Source organism: Branchiostoma lanceolatum, chromosome 2 (genome assembly GCF_035083965.1).
Source record: "Branchiostoma lanceolatum isolate klBraLanc5 chromosome 2, klBraLanc5.hap2, whole genome shotgun sequence".
Taxonomy (NCBI): Eukaryota; Metazoa; Chordata; class Leptocardii; order Amphioxiformes; family Branchiostomatidae; genus Branchiostoma; species Branchiostoma lanceolatum.
Window position 1 is genome coordinate 7,534,807 of NC_089723.1, and position 16,849 is coordinate 7,551,655.

Here is a 16,849-nt window from a genome sequence, read left to right on the forward strand (position 1 = left end):
ATATTATGTGGTGTGAACTGCAAACTTGATATCATCCTTAACAAAATATGAAAACACAAAATAAACAAAACCACTGCTGAATGTAGCTTGGAAGTATTGAACATGATGATAATCAGCTATATGTAACAACAGGACTACTATCCACATATAAATACATTTTTTGGGTTCATTCAACTGCAGTTATTCCAGCAAAAAACACTCAGAGAGTACTGCAATAATCTCACAACCAATAACACATTTTACTTTAAAAGTACATGTAGCTACTTGCAAGATGTAAAATGAGAGTACACAATGTCATGTCAACCATTAAAAATAGATGCAAGATACAGCATTTAGTACTTGAGACATTGTTCCATGGAATGTATCTACCCCTACCTCTCTGTCCTACTGTCCTGCCCTGCCTCATACCCAGTACTGGTTCCTTTTGAGTGTGGGCGCTGTTGTTCTGCAGTGGGATACGAGTTCTGGGTCCACCCCACTCCAGTCATAACCGAGCTTCTCGCTCCCCGATGATAAACTGGTCATGGAAATCCCGTTTGGCGAACCTGCTTTTTGCTTGTGATCTTCCCCTTGACCCGACAGTGGCGTGACCTTGACACAAGGCATTGTCGGACTGCACTCCGGTTTTGATGAGAATGTCGTGTGCATGGGAACGACCTCTGGTACCTTTTCGCCCTTCATTTTGCCCCTGAGAAGCATTGGAGGGCTGGAGCCGAGTTTGTCTGGACTTTCCGGATTCAGTGGAGGTATGGACACCACTCCGTCGGGAAGGTCTTCTCTCCTCTTGTCCCTCTTTCTCATACGGAAAACGACAAGCGCGATGACGATCAGAATCAGCAGGACTAAGATGACAACGATTGGAATGACAACGGCCAGATTGTCGTGTCTGATACGTGGGTTGATTATACCAGTGTTCTGTCCGTACCCAACTGAAGGCTCTGTTGATCTTGGCATGTTTCCTTGTGTGAATTCGTCGACACCATCTTGTATGGGCTTACCTCCTCTGTTAATTACATTTGGATCTTTAAAGACACCATCTGTAATATCTGAGTCTTCATCGATAAGATTCGTGTCAACACCGGTTACGGAACCAACAGGGTACGTGTCTGTTACGCTTGATTCGTTGAATGTTGCATTCGTGGTGCTTTCTAGCTCCTCGGACCGCGCTTTGGGCGGTAACAACTTGACACGAACGTTTGCCACGGCCGGCTGCACGCCCTCCGCAGCCACCATCAGACTGAACATGTCCGTGATGCTGGCTTTATTCGTTATATTCACCATATTGACCAAGAACATCACAGTTCCTGCCTCCAGGTCCCTTTGGGTGAACTCTGACACCGGTACAAACGTAGCCGAGTCCACCAGCCGACCGTACGTGGGGTCTTCGATAACGCGGAACTTCGGGGGTGACCCCGTCAAGCTTTCGAGTTCGCTGCCATCTATCCAGTCCTTGTTTAGGTGCACCCAGCCCCCTAGGGTGACCTTTTGATCATTGACCTTCAACCTCGGGGCAACTGTTATATTGAATGTTTGATTAGATAGGACACTGTCAGATGAGTACATGGTGAACTTGAAACTATCCATGCCCTCCGATAACACTCTCTGGATATAAACCAATTTCTCCCTGTCCACATCAACTTGCTTGAACCTCGACACAGTTACGTTATCTAACATGATGCTACCAAATTTCGGTGGGGATAAAACCTGGAACATGATGTTCTCTCTCTTGCCATTTGTGTACCCGCTGAGATGATTCCTCGTGATAGCCACACTCTTGCTACCTTGCAGGATGTTTGCGCCAGTGTTGTTGACCAAAGACACCGACACGGGCACAACAACGAGATTAAACAGCTTAAAGAGAGGCCTGTGGACTCCATCAGAAACTTGGAAGTAGAACACTCCCCTTGAGGGGGTGCCATCTTGAATGTACACCAACTTTCCGTCATTGATGTCCTTTTGAGTGAAAGTCCTGATGGATTCTGATGAATTTTGCAGGAATGCCAGATAACCATTATTTGGACCATTGATTATTCTATAAACGATATCTGAGGGAGGATTGTCCGGGTCAACTGTGTTTAAGTTCTCAGAAGTGATTGTGGTACTGAAGCCTTGAACGACCTGGAGGGAGGGGTTCTTGGTCAGCAGCTTAAACGGTTGATCGTTCACGGGAGAGATGCTGATATTGAATTTCTCGGACACCAATGTCTTCTGCTTCAGCACTGCCTGCTCTTGTATCGTTGCCAACCCCCGTTTTTCCAGCCAAACCGAGAATTCAAACACGTCAGCCGTAGTGTCTGAATCGTCGTGTTTGTATCTTAGCTGCCCTTGGTTGATTTTATCCTGCGTTAACATAACAGGTCTGGAGATGTTTTGGTCGTTAAGTTTGAGGACCCCGTTTTTGGGCAGACTTGTAAGGTTGTATCTCACAATGTAATCAGACAGCTGTTCCCCTCCCGCACGCCGTAGCAAGTTTGAGGCATCCAAATGTTCCATTAAAATCGTACCGCCCCTTCCCTCAGTAATTGTTAATCCAATATTTGCCGACAGTTCAGTCTGATTCACGACGTTCCCATTGTTGTACAAGATAGAAATCTGAAACACTTGTTCGGGGATAGCATCGGCAAGAGAGGAGGAAACATTAAACATGAATTGGTCTACCTGTGTCCAGGAGTCTTCTGACAATGTCCGGTGCAGGTAGGCGATCACCCCCTTGTTGACTTCCTCCTGTGTGAAAGAGGAAATATCCACGGTGCTGTTGTCGGGAAGCACTTTGACAAGCTTCCCCAACTTGGGTGGCGACGTGATCGTGAACACGATTGTCCTGTTTCCCTTGCGGTCGTTCGTCACGGCCCTCAGGTTCTGCACGGTAAGCACTTGGCGAGTCCGGGGATATGCCTTCAGCTCGTTATTGTTCTGGAGTGAGATGACCAAGGGTTTGGCGGTGATGGTGAAGATCTTGCGATCGTCGATGTTCTTCCCGTCGTTGACTTGGAAGCGGAAGCCTCCGGTCGACGCACCTGCAGAAATGAAAAAGGTCAGCAGGAATACTCCAAGGCAACAGATAACCAGGAAGGGGCAGTTGCAGTAGTCCTTGGTGAAATGCATGATCCGTCTCCTGGTGGTTCTCCAACAAGAGACTGCTCGTTGCTGCCGCCCGTGCCTCTCCTCCAGCATTATGGCCTCTCGCAGGTAATTAACCAGCACATGCGTAGGCACGCGCTCCCCCGGCCCACTGGTAATCTCACAGCCATGCTGTCACTTGCAGCCTATTGTCAAATGACTGAGTAGGAAGATAAATCAGTCTCGATTATTGCTGTTGCAGCCCGCCGTCGTCCTTGCCTCCCCGTCCATCCTGTAGTATAACAAACCTCCGAATTAATTCCACCGCAAACCGCACCAGCAGAATAGAGAGACCCACAGTACGTCATGTCCACAGACCCGGCGTTCCCCTCTCCACTAACGACCACACTGGGGCCGCCAGCTGCACCCCTCCACACCAATACATTCAATGGCTGCAATTTCCAATCAATGAACCTTAATTTCCTTTCAAGTACCGTCAGTTGGAACATGACTCTAAAAGCGTCTGCCGGCCCACGTGGCAAGGCCAGCTAATGTCCTCAGGCCGCATGATTTAGGTGGATTGTTAAAGACCAGGGCAGGTTGATTTCAGGCTTGGATTGAGATGTACAGGCCTAATATATGCGCCTCACTTCATCACCTGTCCCGCTCAAAGAGTTTAATACATTAACTCATCCCGGCGCAGGGCCTTAACAGCAATGATAGGCCCCTGCGGATTTCCTACATCCAATCAGATTGAAAACGCGTTGATCAAACTTATGTATTCAAATTCCGCATTAGCATAATCTCACAACATTAGCATCTTTACATCTTTAACCAATCGCTGACATCAGTGTTGGTCCACAGCCACTTTTGGAGAATGCGTTTCCTTGTGGTCAGCCCTAATGATGAAGAAATGGAAATATTAAACATACATAAGTCGTCCCTGCAGGCTGGATCAATCCCACTGGATACTGTTGATGTGAAAATGAAATTAGATAAAATTATTACAGGTACCTAAGGGCCCGGAGGAATTGCCTCCACTCCCAGTTTAATCAATTGGAACCAGTTCTGTCAGATGTGTTTGGCAATGAGTTGGAGGGAACGCCTGGGCCAGTGTTCTGCCTCACACCATGATAAAAACAGCCTCTCCCCTTCAATTATTCACAACCTCAACAAAAAATATGTCTTCAGGATTTATAAACGATAAACAACACAAGGCTATAAAAAAGGTGAGGCAATACCATAAAACAATCATAGCTACCGGATACTGATTCATGACCTCATTGAAGACAGACCTCATCCTATTAGGGGAGTCCCTGTATCCATTGATCACAGTTGGCCGGGACATTCCCACTTAAACGCGGGAACTATTTATACTGCTCTGGTTTCTTCACAACCTTGCGTACTACATCACAATGCTCTTTGTGTGATTGGGATATCAAGCCAATACCGGCACAGGATGGCGGCCTCTTTCTTCTAGCATCACAGTAATTGATATAGAGCGAGCGGGGCTCGCATCCAAGTTCTGCTGCAGGAAAGGACATCTGTAAATTAATCCGGCTTCTCGTGCTGACTTCTAATGCGTCTTCTAAGAGTGAAATCTGTATTGACAAAACAAAAGTACAGCAACTTTCGTAAGGTCTTCTTCAACTATAAGCACAGTAGAAACTAACTACAGAATACACACTAACAAGCATATTACTAAATAAACAATTTGAGTTTACTAAATAAACACATTGTTTGTACTACTTATTCTAAGCTCTAAACACTTTTTGATGTGCAAAAACAGCAAGCAACTGGATAAAATTTCAAATACTCATTCAATTCAATGTTTATCTGTATACACACGCAATACGGCTTGTCTCCCCCAAGAATGTACTTGAATTTACAATGTATCTATAGCATTGAATATATGAAATCTTTTGAACAAGCAGAAAGAAAGATGAACAGCTGTGAGTGTTTATAATCATATCGTGTGAAATCCATAAAAAAGTGATGTTCATTTTCAATCTCATTTAGACAGAATGAACAAATGATCTACATGTTTGTAGTTTTCACTTCTGCCATTGCAAAGTTTGTAGGATTGGCGAAGTCAATGAAATGTGAAAGACACATATGCATAGGTAACAGACTGTATCTGCTTTATTCCGTCGGGGGTGCTGTTGGCGCTAAATTTGGCAGCCCATCGAAGTACGGAACAGATGTTGTGGATTTCGAAATGAAATTCCGCCACGCGATTTGAGCAGCCAAGTTTTTCCCTGGCCTTGAGGAGCGGAATAATTTCTGGCAACGCTAACAAGAGCCTGGGGATGATAAACCTGACGGGCATTGTACGGATGCATTAGCACTGAATACGTAATGATAACAACAGCAGGGTGCGAAAGTATCCAAAATATCAATCGCCAGTAATGACGCCAAAAAAAGCACTTAGGACATTGGTTGCTGAGGAAAAGATATGTCATCAAAATGATGCCATTGTGGCAATTTTGAAATTTAACATATCAAATTAACAATAGATTTTTTTTCAAAACCCACAGAAAAGAGCCTCCATCGCAGACTACATATACTTTTAGAAGCGCTGATTCACAATTTTCAAAATGGGCCAGGTTTCTCGTTTATGTTCGCCTAGAACTCTCCTGGCATGCCAGAACCAGGTTTATGTTGAAAATTGTAAATCAGCAGTCCCAAAAAATAAACACTGGCCCTTCGAGAAGTCTGCAAAGAAGGCTACAGAAAAACAATACATTCTACATGAAACATGATACTTTGAAACCATGCATCCGAAATCTACAACAAAAGAAATCATTCTAAAGTAGTGTTTCTACTGTCCTGAGAAATGTTAGGATCATGTGAATGCATCCTGTATGATAATACACTAAATGAATAATACATTTTCATCAGTTTACAACTTAAAGACTGCATTTACCAATTTGGCAAAACAATCTAACTTCGATTCTACAAGAAATACTACAAAGTCTAATGGCCATAAGATATCTGGATTTACAACATAATTGCCTAGAAATTGCCACTCTCCCTGCAGTGATCATAAGTGGCAAAATAGGAACACAGCCCGATTTAAAGTGGCATCCAGCATGGTAAACCATTATACCAAACTAGATAAATATCATTAAAACCTTTTTCATTGTTAGACAACAATATTTTCTAATTTCTATAAAATCTGAAGGATATAGGCAATAACATCCAAATTTTTCCTCTTCTTGGGCCACACCAATTTAATGAGGGTCTGCATGGGGGGGTCCTGGCAACGCTTAACGGTAAATTCAGGCAAGCCGATAACGCTTAACGGTAAATTCAGGCCGGTCGATAACGCTTAACGGTAAATTCAGCATTTTTAGAACATGAGATACCCCTGAAGACGACGGTTTTTTGCCACTAGTCGTCCTTATCTTGTGGCAAGAGACCTATTACGCTATGCCATTCTCGCATGTTTGCTCCAAACCCTTTAAATTCGGCGGCGACAGGAAATTTCCTGATCACGATGACGAGCGCCGAAGGCGCGACGAAAATTTTGAAATCTTGACCCTCTGAAATGCTATTTCCTGCATTCTGAGGGGGGGATTTTCCTGAAGGGTAAGCTAAGTTTTATGACATCTCTATTTGAAAAAAAAAAATACAGAAGAGTTTCAGGTTGATTTTTGAGAGGCGTCACGCCCTCCAGACCTCACCGGAGCTAGCTGCGACATGCTCCCGGGGACAATCCTTGACACCCTGAAACGCTATTCCTTGCATTTCGATGGGCAAATATTACTGGTAATGATATCTCTGTTTGTGAAAAAATACAGATGAGTTTCAGCTTTGAGTTTTGGAGGTCGACGCCCTCCTGACAATATTTTTCGACGGAGCCCCGGCATGCACCCGGGGAAAATCTTAAAATCCTGAACCGCGGAATGCTTAATTTCCTGAATTTTGAGGCGAAAACTTTGCTAGTAGAGTGAAAAATAGAAGTGTTTCAGCTTGAAATTTTATGCCCTACCGACATATTTTCGCAGGAGCCGTGTGCTTCCTGGAGAAAATTTTGAAATCTTGACCCACTGAAATACGTTTTCCTGCGTAACGAGGAATTACTCAATAACGCTTATAGTTGAATTCAGGATGACAAATAACGCTTAACGAGGAATTAAAACGACCAGTAACGCTTCACGAGTAATATACCGATAACGCTTAACGGTAAATTCAGGGCGGCCGGTAACGATTAACGGTGAATTAAAATCGCTCGTAACGCTTCACGAAAAAGGGCATGCAGACCCTCTTTAATTTCTTGGTTAACAGATTTTTTTTTTAATTTTAGCAAAAACAAAATCATGAAAACAGAAGGCTGGGTAAAAACTTGCACCTGACCCTGTTCACTCCCTGAAACTGTGTGCACCAAAGTACAAACTTTCCTCTGAGATTCTGTTTTCCTGTTGATTTTCTAATCTAACATTTTTCTAAAAATTCCGTTAACCAAGAAATTAGAATGGTGTGGCCTGGAGTGAAAATAAAATCTGAAGTATAATAGGCAATAACACCCAAAGTTTCGGGTCCCCCAAAAGTGCGAAATGGAACGAAATGGAACGAAATGGAACGAAATGGAACGAAATGGAACGAAATGGAACGAAATGGAACGAAATGGAACGAAATGGAACAAACTAAAACATATGTAACATTATGAAATGAAATACCAGTAGATAGCGAAATATAAGGAACGTTGTAACATTCACAGTAGACGGGAACAGGAAGCAAATACATAATATAACGTGTTTTATTTCTTGAATCTGTTTGATAATAGTAAATACAACGATTTTGCCGCGTTTGTGTGGCTAGATTCTTCCCTGAAAATGGGTGAAAAGTTATCCACCGCTCTTCCTTTGTGTTTACCAATGATCTGCAAATGAACTGCTGAAAATAGCAGGGAAAACAAGCAAACGGAACTGAGTATCGAAGTAAGGACTAGATTATACAGAAGTTGGTGGTAACATTGCATCTCGTAATTCAACAAGAGGGCATGAGGCAAGCGTAATTTTATTATTTATACAGCGTGTTTGCGTGTTGAAAATGGAGCCCCACATGCAAATGAACCGCCAATGTTGCCAGCGCATCGGAACTGTGCACGTGGGCGTGCTACCGACAGGTTGAATCAAACTCCGACTTCCAAGTTTTATTTACATACGGTTTAGTCCATAACTAGTACGTAGCATATGCATATCTCTGCAACAACGATTTTTATACAACCAATTGTTCGGCTGGTCGTCTGTCGGAGAATGGACCCCTCCTCTAATGATATGCAAATGCAGCTCTGCGCTGCGTCACCAATGTAAAATTTCATACTCCATTCAACCACGGACGTGGGCTGAGAACTACCTCTGGTGATTTCTGCTTCCTTGTTCACGACAAAACAAAGGGAGGGTGTGAACGAGCAGGACATGTATTTCACAGTTCACACAACACGCAAACACGCTGTTTAAATAATGAAATTACGTTTGCCTCATGCCCTCTTGGTGAATAACGAGATGCAATGTTACCACCAACTTCTGTATAATCTAGTCCTTACTTCGATACTCAGTTCCGTTTGCTGGTTTTCCCTGCTATTTGCAGTAGTTCATTTGTAGCAAAATCAAGGAAGAGCGGCCGAGCGCTTTGCACGCGGCGCTCCCATTTTCAGGGAAGAATCTAGCCACACAAACGCGGCAAAAACGTTGTATTTAATATTATCAAATAGAATTCAAGAAATAAAACAATATTTGCTTTCTGTTCCGGTCTACTGTGAATGTTATATTTCGCTATCTACTGGTATTTCATTTCATAATGTTACATATGTTCCATTTCGTTCCATTTCGTTCCATTTCGTTCCATTTCGTTCCATTTCGTTCCATTTCGCACTTTCGGGGGACCAAAAGTTTCTGCTATATTCCAGACAGACAGCAACTGTGGGGAGGATGTAGGGCTTAGTATGTTTTTTTCCATGCATACCATTCTTCCTGACTACTGTAAATGCATTTAAGTTCACATGGTTTTAATTTCCTGGTAGGGAGAAAATGGAATGTTCACGGTGGTTTTGAGTTCGCATTTGAGACAATAGTAGACAAGGGGGTAGGTGGGCAAAGAACTTTGCTGTGGTTTTAAGTTTGCGACGAAGAGCTTACCACAAAAACCTGAACATAAAACCACCGCGTACATTTCTGCATTTACAGTATTTCTTGTTATAATTACCAATCAGCACGCTCCACGTGTGGGCTCACCACTTAAAACTAAACGATGAAAGAAGTTTATCCTAAAATCACCCCAAATCCCGCTCACGCAGCATGTGACAGCTTTAATGAACGGCTGTTAAATTCCTATCATTCAGCGCAGCTGAGGTATAGCAGAGGGAATTCTCCGTGATCAATATGTTAGTACATGCAGGCGCTTAACTACAAAATCTTTTATACATTTTCACGTCCACAGGCACAAAGGTGGTACGATTTTGAAGTCTTTGCTATACATAAATTTTTCTTGAGTTATCATGCAAACAAGACAGTGCCTACAGACACATAGGAGGGCTAGGTGTGGGAAAATCTATATTTATATCTCTCTATCTCTATCTGTCTGTGTGTGTGTGTGTGTGTGTGTGTGTCTAGGTGCACACTCGCACACACTTCTCTCCCCTTCTCTCTCTCCCCCCTCTCTCTCTCTCTCGCTCTCACAGACACCTCGCCTCCAGACATACATGTACATGCATTGTGAAGAATGAAAACATTCTATTTCAAATTCTTGACACTGCCATCTAGAGTTGTCACAGACTGTGACAGTTCACCAAAACCAGCTTTGCGAATCATTTCAAATTCTACAGACGCTACCTTTGAAAATGGAATTGCTTCCCTACATTATGTATCTACATGTGATTTGACTTAAGCACAATACATAAATCATAAGGTACAAAATATCTATAGTGCTGCACTCTGAAACCCCAAGGTCAATTGCTACTACCAGATACCATTAAGTTTCTTTCAGGGATGTACATATTCTGTGCTCAAATAATTCAGAGCGACCTTAGATGGCCCTCATAACTACACAATTGATGGCTTTAAAGTCTGAGAAAATATTATACGAACGCCCAGAAAACCACCTGCTTTCATGTGCATTTTACTCTTGTTAATTACGACTATTCAACGAGCCACAGCTGCAAAGATGGTACATACAGTGAAATACTTTAAGAGTTTTGCTATCTTTGCATCTTGACAAATCTAACAGCTAACATGCAGTTCCAAAAAAGCCGCTAGGGGGCCCAAACCATCACCACTTGCTTTCTGCCCCAAGGGCTATCCAGCACTCAAAAATCAAGACCTCAGCTTGTCTAGACCACGAGATATCAAAACCGGAAGTTCTAACGCAGTACTTAAGAAAGCTGCCTGGGGGCCCATTATCGAACTTGACCTTTTTCCAGAGAGCTACTCACCTATCAAATATCATTAGGATCCACCCACAGCTTGTCAAGCTATCCTTTCCACAAAAAGAAACACACTAACAGACACACACACACACAAGCAAGGCACCAAAAACATAACCTTTTGGCGAAGGTAAAAAATACATGCTGTTGTTGCATTTATTGAGTCATGTCCTTGGTGCTGAATCATAGCTGTAGCAAAACTTTCAACATGGGATGGATCCTGTGACATCATCCAGACATGAACCCACTCCAAAAGCAGACCTTAATGCTGATATGAAGATAGGGCAGTGATGTACATCAGAGTAAAGTGGTTTTCTTCGGCGTGTTTTTCCCGGATAGTCTGAAGTCCATTAGAATGAGTTTTCCATTCCGATGGTCCCACTTTTATTCCCACTCAAGACAGATGCCAGAATTGCCTTGCAGAGGCATTTGGACATTTACATCAGTCTAGTGCATTCCATGGCTCTTCTTTAAATTGTCATGTTGGCAATTGCAATCAGTCTGCGAGCATTTCAAAACTCGTCTTTGAATCACGTACCATAAGCAGATAGCAAGGATAAGGCTGGGTGCAAGGACACTCGTACCAAACTTGCAAATGGTTGGAAGTGCAATAATCTCTCAATGCTTAAAAAAACAGTCCCACGAAATGTGCTGAAAAAGGTTTTGACGATCCCTCAGCACATAAGCAATTTGGTTGTGATTGGCAAAGCTCTTTGCAAATCTGGACATGGTCTATAATGTTCCTACCTAATGTTACAAATCTTACGGCCAGCTTTAGTTGTGACATAATAATGTTTCAGGAGCGTGTAGTGCTTTCAATACTTAAAGTTGGTTACTACGCAGCACTACTTTCAGTCATTTGGCATATTTGTCTTTTATATGTAAATGCTTCAGCTTTTGTTGTTGTAATCATTGAAATATCTGGGAGCAGTGTCCCTACAAAAAATGCCTCAAGTCCTTACAAAGTCTTACTTATAGCCAGCTAAAAGCTTTATTTGTGACAAATCAATGTGCTGCTTTGCTTTCAATACTTGATGCCACGCAGCAATACGTTGAATTCTTTGGCAAAGATGATATTGTCTTTTACCTTAAATACTTCAGTATCTGTTCCTGTAATAATTGAAATATCTGGAGGCAGTGTCCCTACAGAAAAATTCCTCGAGCCCTTACAAAGTCTTATCTATAGCCAGCTTTAGTTGTGACATATTAATGTGCTGGTTTGCCTTCAATACTTAAAGTTAGTTAATGCTATGCAGCACTACTTTAAGTTATTTGGAAATCATGATATTGTCTTTTCCATTAAAAGCTTGAGCTTCTGTTCTTGTAATCATTGAAATATCTGGAAGCGGTGTCCTCTAAGAAAATGCCTGAAACCTTTACAACTCCTTATGCAGAGAGGCTAAAGGCAACCAAAGCAATATTAGGGCCCAAAAACTGGAAATAAAAAAATGCTGAAATGTTTATGGTAGTGACATTAACTTACACAGTTTAGCACATTTGCGTACTAACTTCACATTTTGAGCATTTCAAAACCATGCAGAAATCGAGTAGTACAATGATCCCCTTAGTTTGGTGAGCCTACGAAAACCCTGGCAATGATTTTCAGTGAGTTCTCACATCACAACGACGTCGTATTTTTGCATCATGGACGTCGCTATACATTGTGATAGTGTTGTTTGAACCAATCATGTATAGAAATGACTAAATAAGTTGACATCCAAAATCCGATTTTCGGCCCATAATATTGCTTGGGTTGCCTTTAAGAACAACCTTGACATGGCCCCACTGTATTTTGTGGGGCTGATAAGAAATTTCCTTTAACACTCTCCTGAAACAGGTAAAGATTGGCGCAATATATTTTCTTTATTTTACAGCGACTCCAAATAGCCGGCACAGGTAAACATATTTATTACCGTCAGGCCTGACCAATGGTGGGTTCAACTCTTCAGGCCATACAATTTTTACAGCCTTCAAATTTGCCCCAAACTTAACCATAAATGATTAAGTCTGCTTAATTGAAAACCCAACTGAAGGAGCTAAGCTCTACCGCCATTAAGAATTACGGGTATCTTGGAACAGATGACTCCAAATTAGGAGGCTGTTTTTCACAATTGAATCTCTCTGAAGCGTGTCAGAGCAAGATGCCATTTGTCCGCCACCCGTGGAACACCGCGACTTCAAATATATATGCAGGTGGTTTAATATTTCAGGTGTAATAACCTCACTGACAATGAGAAATAGGCCGCTGCAACACCACAATTGTATCGACTTATTTCAAATGGGCTACTGTGCCTACACGTATGGATGGCAAGACTATATTCCTTAAATTTGGGATTTAAATATGTATCAAGTGCAATTATTCAATGGAAAATGTGCAATGCACTCATGTATAATGTATACATATTATTTTATTTGATACCAAAAGCATCAAGTGTCATCTTCAGGGGGGTTGTAATAGATACGTGGAAATAAGTCTAGTTTAAAGTGTCAGGATTGACCTTTCATAATAATGCACATAAGCACCTTTAATGATTTATTATCTAATTATCCTGAATACGTAACCTTTTGATTAAGCCCAAGTGGCTAGAAACATGTCTGGTGATACACCCGACAAAGTAATGAATAACAAGAAGAACAAGGCCTGCCTATATGCCAGAGATTTGCAAGGCATATAACGGCAGGACAGCTAGAAAACCATATCGTGTAATGCTCGAAATTCAACATGAATCATGAAAAAGTACATAATGCTTTGTGTGAATATGCCAATCAAAATCAATGTCTTTATTAGTATACTTTAGGTTAAAAGGATACCCCTATAATTCAATGCAAATGAACCCATAAAAATTAATGACAATTACTTTCTGTAAAGTAATTTAGACACTATCAAGCTGTGCCTGTTATTGGCTAAAACCCACATGTATTGATATGAGGTCTCATAAAAGTCATTTCGTAAATATTTACTGTTCTAATTTGCATGGGTTATGGTGACTTTGATATACCTATAGGCCCAATATGGCTCCAAAACACCATTTGCGGGCAACACTAGATACTGAACATCAATAAAAGGATCACCATTTGGTGTGAGCAACTAAGTACCTTAACAGATGCTGGCATTTTTGGCTAAATCATGCCCTCTTAATTAGCACATATAAAACGAGAAGACTTCCTTTTACGGCAGTCCTCCCCTTGTTGAACACAAAAGCGGTTTCTTGAAACTTTATCGCCATTGATTACCGTACCGCAGAGACTGCTTTGCCCTTACTAAAGTGTGCACAGAACCATTAATATTGGAAACTGTGAGGCCTTTCCCCATTTGTTCTCAATAAGGCAAAACACACTTGATTTTATGGATGACATCTTCTGAGCGCCCAAAATCTGATGCATGAGCACAGACAAAAACAAGTCAAGAGATACAAAAATGGAATTTCTGCTGCAGTACCAAGGTCACAGATACAGATACATACCAGGGGGCCCAAAATCGACCTTGAATTTTGGCTTCACAACACCCGCCCACATACCAAATTTCATCGTAATCCATCAAGAGGTTCTTGAGTTATGCTGACTACAGTAGTCCGGAAACACAAACAGACAGACAAGGAGACAAACAGACACACAGACACACCCAAAACTATATCTCCATTTTTCATGGAGATAATAATATGGGAATTAAACAGGATGCCTATATTTTGAAGATTCATAGAAACTAGAAATAAGTGTGGCAATTAAAAATTATTGCCATAGCGAAGGTGTCTGGATGTATCTTACTTCACTGTAAGGAAAGTACCAATGTAGCACTCTAGATTGTAGTTCTGCCATAATATTGTGCAAAACGCACTTAGAAATCAGAAAAGCATCTGCCAAGCAGATATAGAAAGGCACCATGTAACTCGAGGAGATCCTAGCATATGTGGAAAGGCCGGAGTACACTCCCATTGTAGTGTCTTTTTTCTCTGGCATTGTTGGATAGGTGGAGTGAGAAACTAGGCCGGAAGTTTAGAAAATCGGTTTGCTGGGGCTCCTATGATCGTTTTGGTTGTTATTCTAGCTCTGTAGGTTGTGTTTTCGAGGAGCTACTGTTGTTTTTCCGACACCGCACGCCTCCCTGTAAGGCGTTCAGTGTAGACTGCCCAAGCGGTACCCCAAGCTACTTATCGTTCCGTTTAAAACTTTGCCTTTCTTTATATGCTTGGATCTCCTCTAGTTTTGGTTTTCACAGAGGGTTTTTGGTGTGAGGCATGATGTTCAGCACGTTCTTGTGATAATAGATCAACTGGGATGTGCAAACCCTTTTCAAAGCTAGAATACTAGATTCGGTGAACTCCGTGACACACTCCGGACAGTACGAAATCGGACACCACGTAAAAGTAGGTCATCTATCATCGACAGCTGAGTGCCTAGATGCCAGACGTGCTAATGAGGTATCAAGTGACAAGAGGGCATCCACAGAGTTAACCGGACGGATTCCTGAAATTCCTGTGGAATTCTGGGAATTCTTGCAAATCGGGCGTAAAATATACTATTAAGCTCGCCCCTAAGGCTTCGCTAAAAAATATCTAGAATATGGTGTAACACTGCTAATTACGGACAATCTTGTATTTTTGTACATCTTGGGTATGCATGCTTCATTTGAAAAGTAGCACACCCAGGACAAAAGATACAGAAACCAGAAGATCTGCTGCAGTGTACAAGGAAAGCTGCAAGGGGGCCCAAAATCAAACTTGACTTTCGTCTTACTAACACCTACCCACATACCAAATATCATCACAATCCATCCAGAGGTTCTTGAGTTATTGTTGACCACAAATATGCAGAAAGACAGACAGATCACAGGATAAGTATCAACCTACATTTTTGTAAAAATGCTTTTATGTGAGCACCAGCAGTTAAGGCCTGTCTACTATAATAAGAGTGCCTGGGGCTCCAAAAGTTATAGTTTTACTGTTGTCTACAAGGTCAAAAGTTACAGCTCCACATACATGTGTAATGTCCTGAGAACGATGACATTTCCTGAAGTCTAAACTCCCAGACTGTATCAAATACTGGTCACTTTGAATTTGGTGGGACATAAATTTTACAGCTATGAAAATATCAGACTTCAAACTTGATAAGATTTTCCAACTTCCCTGTGCCAGTCTGAATCTACTTTGACCAGTGCTATTCAAAACACTTTAAGAATTCAGATCCTCTGCTGTCTTCAGAACTCTATCTATTAGGCCACATCAATTTTATTTGTTGATTCTCAGATTTTTTCAGAAAAAAATTGGAGCGACAGGGCGAAAATAGTCTGGGGTGAAGATAAGGGTTTACAGAACATAAAGAATAAAAGGATTATTCAAATTTCAGCTTTGTATGGCTCATTTTATGCAATGCACCCCTTTCTTTGATCTACATGTAGTACTATAATTTCAGTAACAAAATTACCTTTTGCCATGTAATATATAGATTGATATTGAGAAATAGTTTTAATAATAATAATAATAATAATAATAATAATGAAAAATTATAACTTATGATAAAATGTGACAACATTTTGTTGGTATGTGCAGGCCTTTATAATCTATTTTGGTGGCTATTGAGCTTTACAACTGATCAAAATAGTAAAATCGTGAGTTAAAATTTGTGAATAGGAATAGCGACCCAATCTTTTTTTTTTCAAAATGGGAAAAACAGGAGAGGCTATTCCGAGAAGCAACAACAAAAATTGGTGTGGCCGAATGTCAGAAAAACGCTTCAAAACGAATCTAAAAATCATGTCTTCAACAGCTTGCTACCATCTTTAGATGGTGATCATGCACCTTACAGAAGTGAGTCTTCAGCCATGAATCTACCTTAAATCTCATCCTCCTTTCCCCAGATCCTCTGCTATCTTCTCAATCTACAACGTCAGTACAAATGCTTCAACAGGAAACAAAGCACCATTCAAATAGAAACGCACAGACTAACATCTGCCTACACTTAACATCCACCTAAACCCTCATCCATATCCCTTTCTACTTGTCTCAAGCGCTTCCTTCCCAGACACACTTGAATTAAGTCAGAGCTGCCCTTAATTTGTACGCAGGCCAGGTGCTCTCATCGACAGCACCTCTGACCACACGAGGGGGCCATGATCAATTCTTTAATTTGGCCCTACAACCCGCTGGTATCCAACTTTCAATCCCGCCTACACCCAGACCCCTGGCCTCCTCCGGCGATAGATTGTAGTTAAAGGGCTGGCAGCAGCTCTTCTGATGTTGGTACAGGTGTCCTTAAACTTTCCATCAGTTTTGAACCTTCCATCAGTTCATGCATGTGAATTTTCCATCAGTAAATGTATTCAATTTTCCATCACGTCACGAATGTGACTTTCCATCAATTCATGCA

General features: G+C 41.6%; 1 protein-coding gene across 1 annotated transcript in view; it reads right to left on the reverse strand.

Moving 5' to 3' along the window:
- Positions 1-301: 301 nt before the first annotated feature.
- LOC136426628 (chondroitin sulfate proteoglycan 4-like) overlaps positions 302-16,849 on the reverse strand; it is a 157,228-nt gene continuing 140,680 nt past the window's right edge. The window contains exon 7 of the mRNA XM_066415306.1: positions 302-3,017. Coding sequence (XP_066271403.1) covers positions 403-3,017 — 2,615 coding nt within the window. The 3' untranslated portion in view covers positions 302-402. The remainder of the gene's footprint in view (positions 3,018-16,849) is intronic.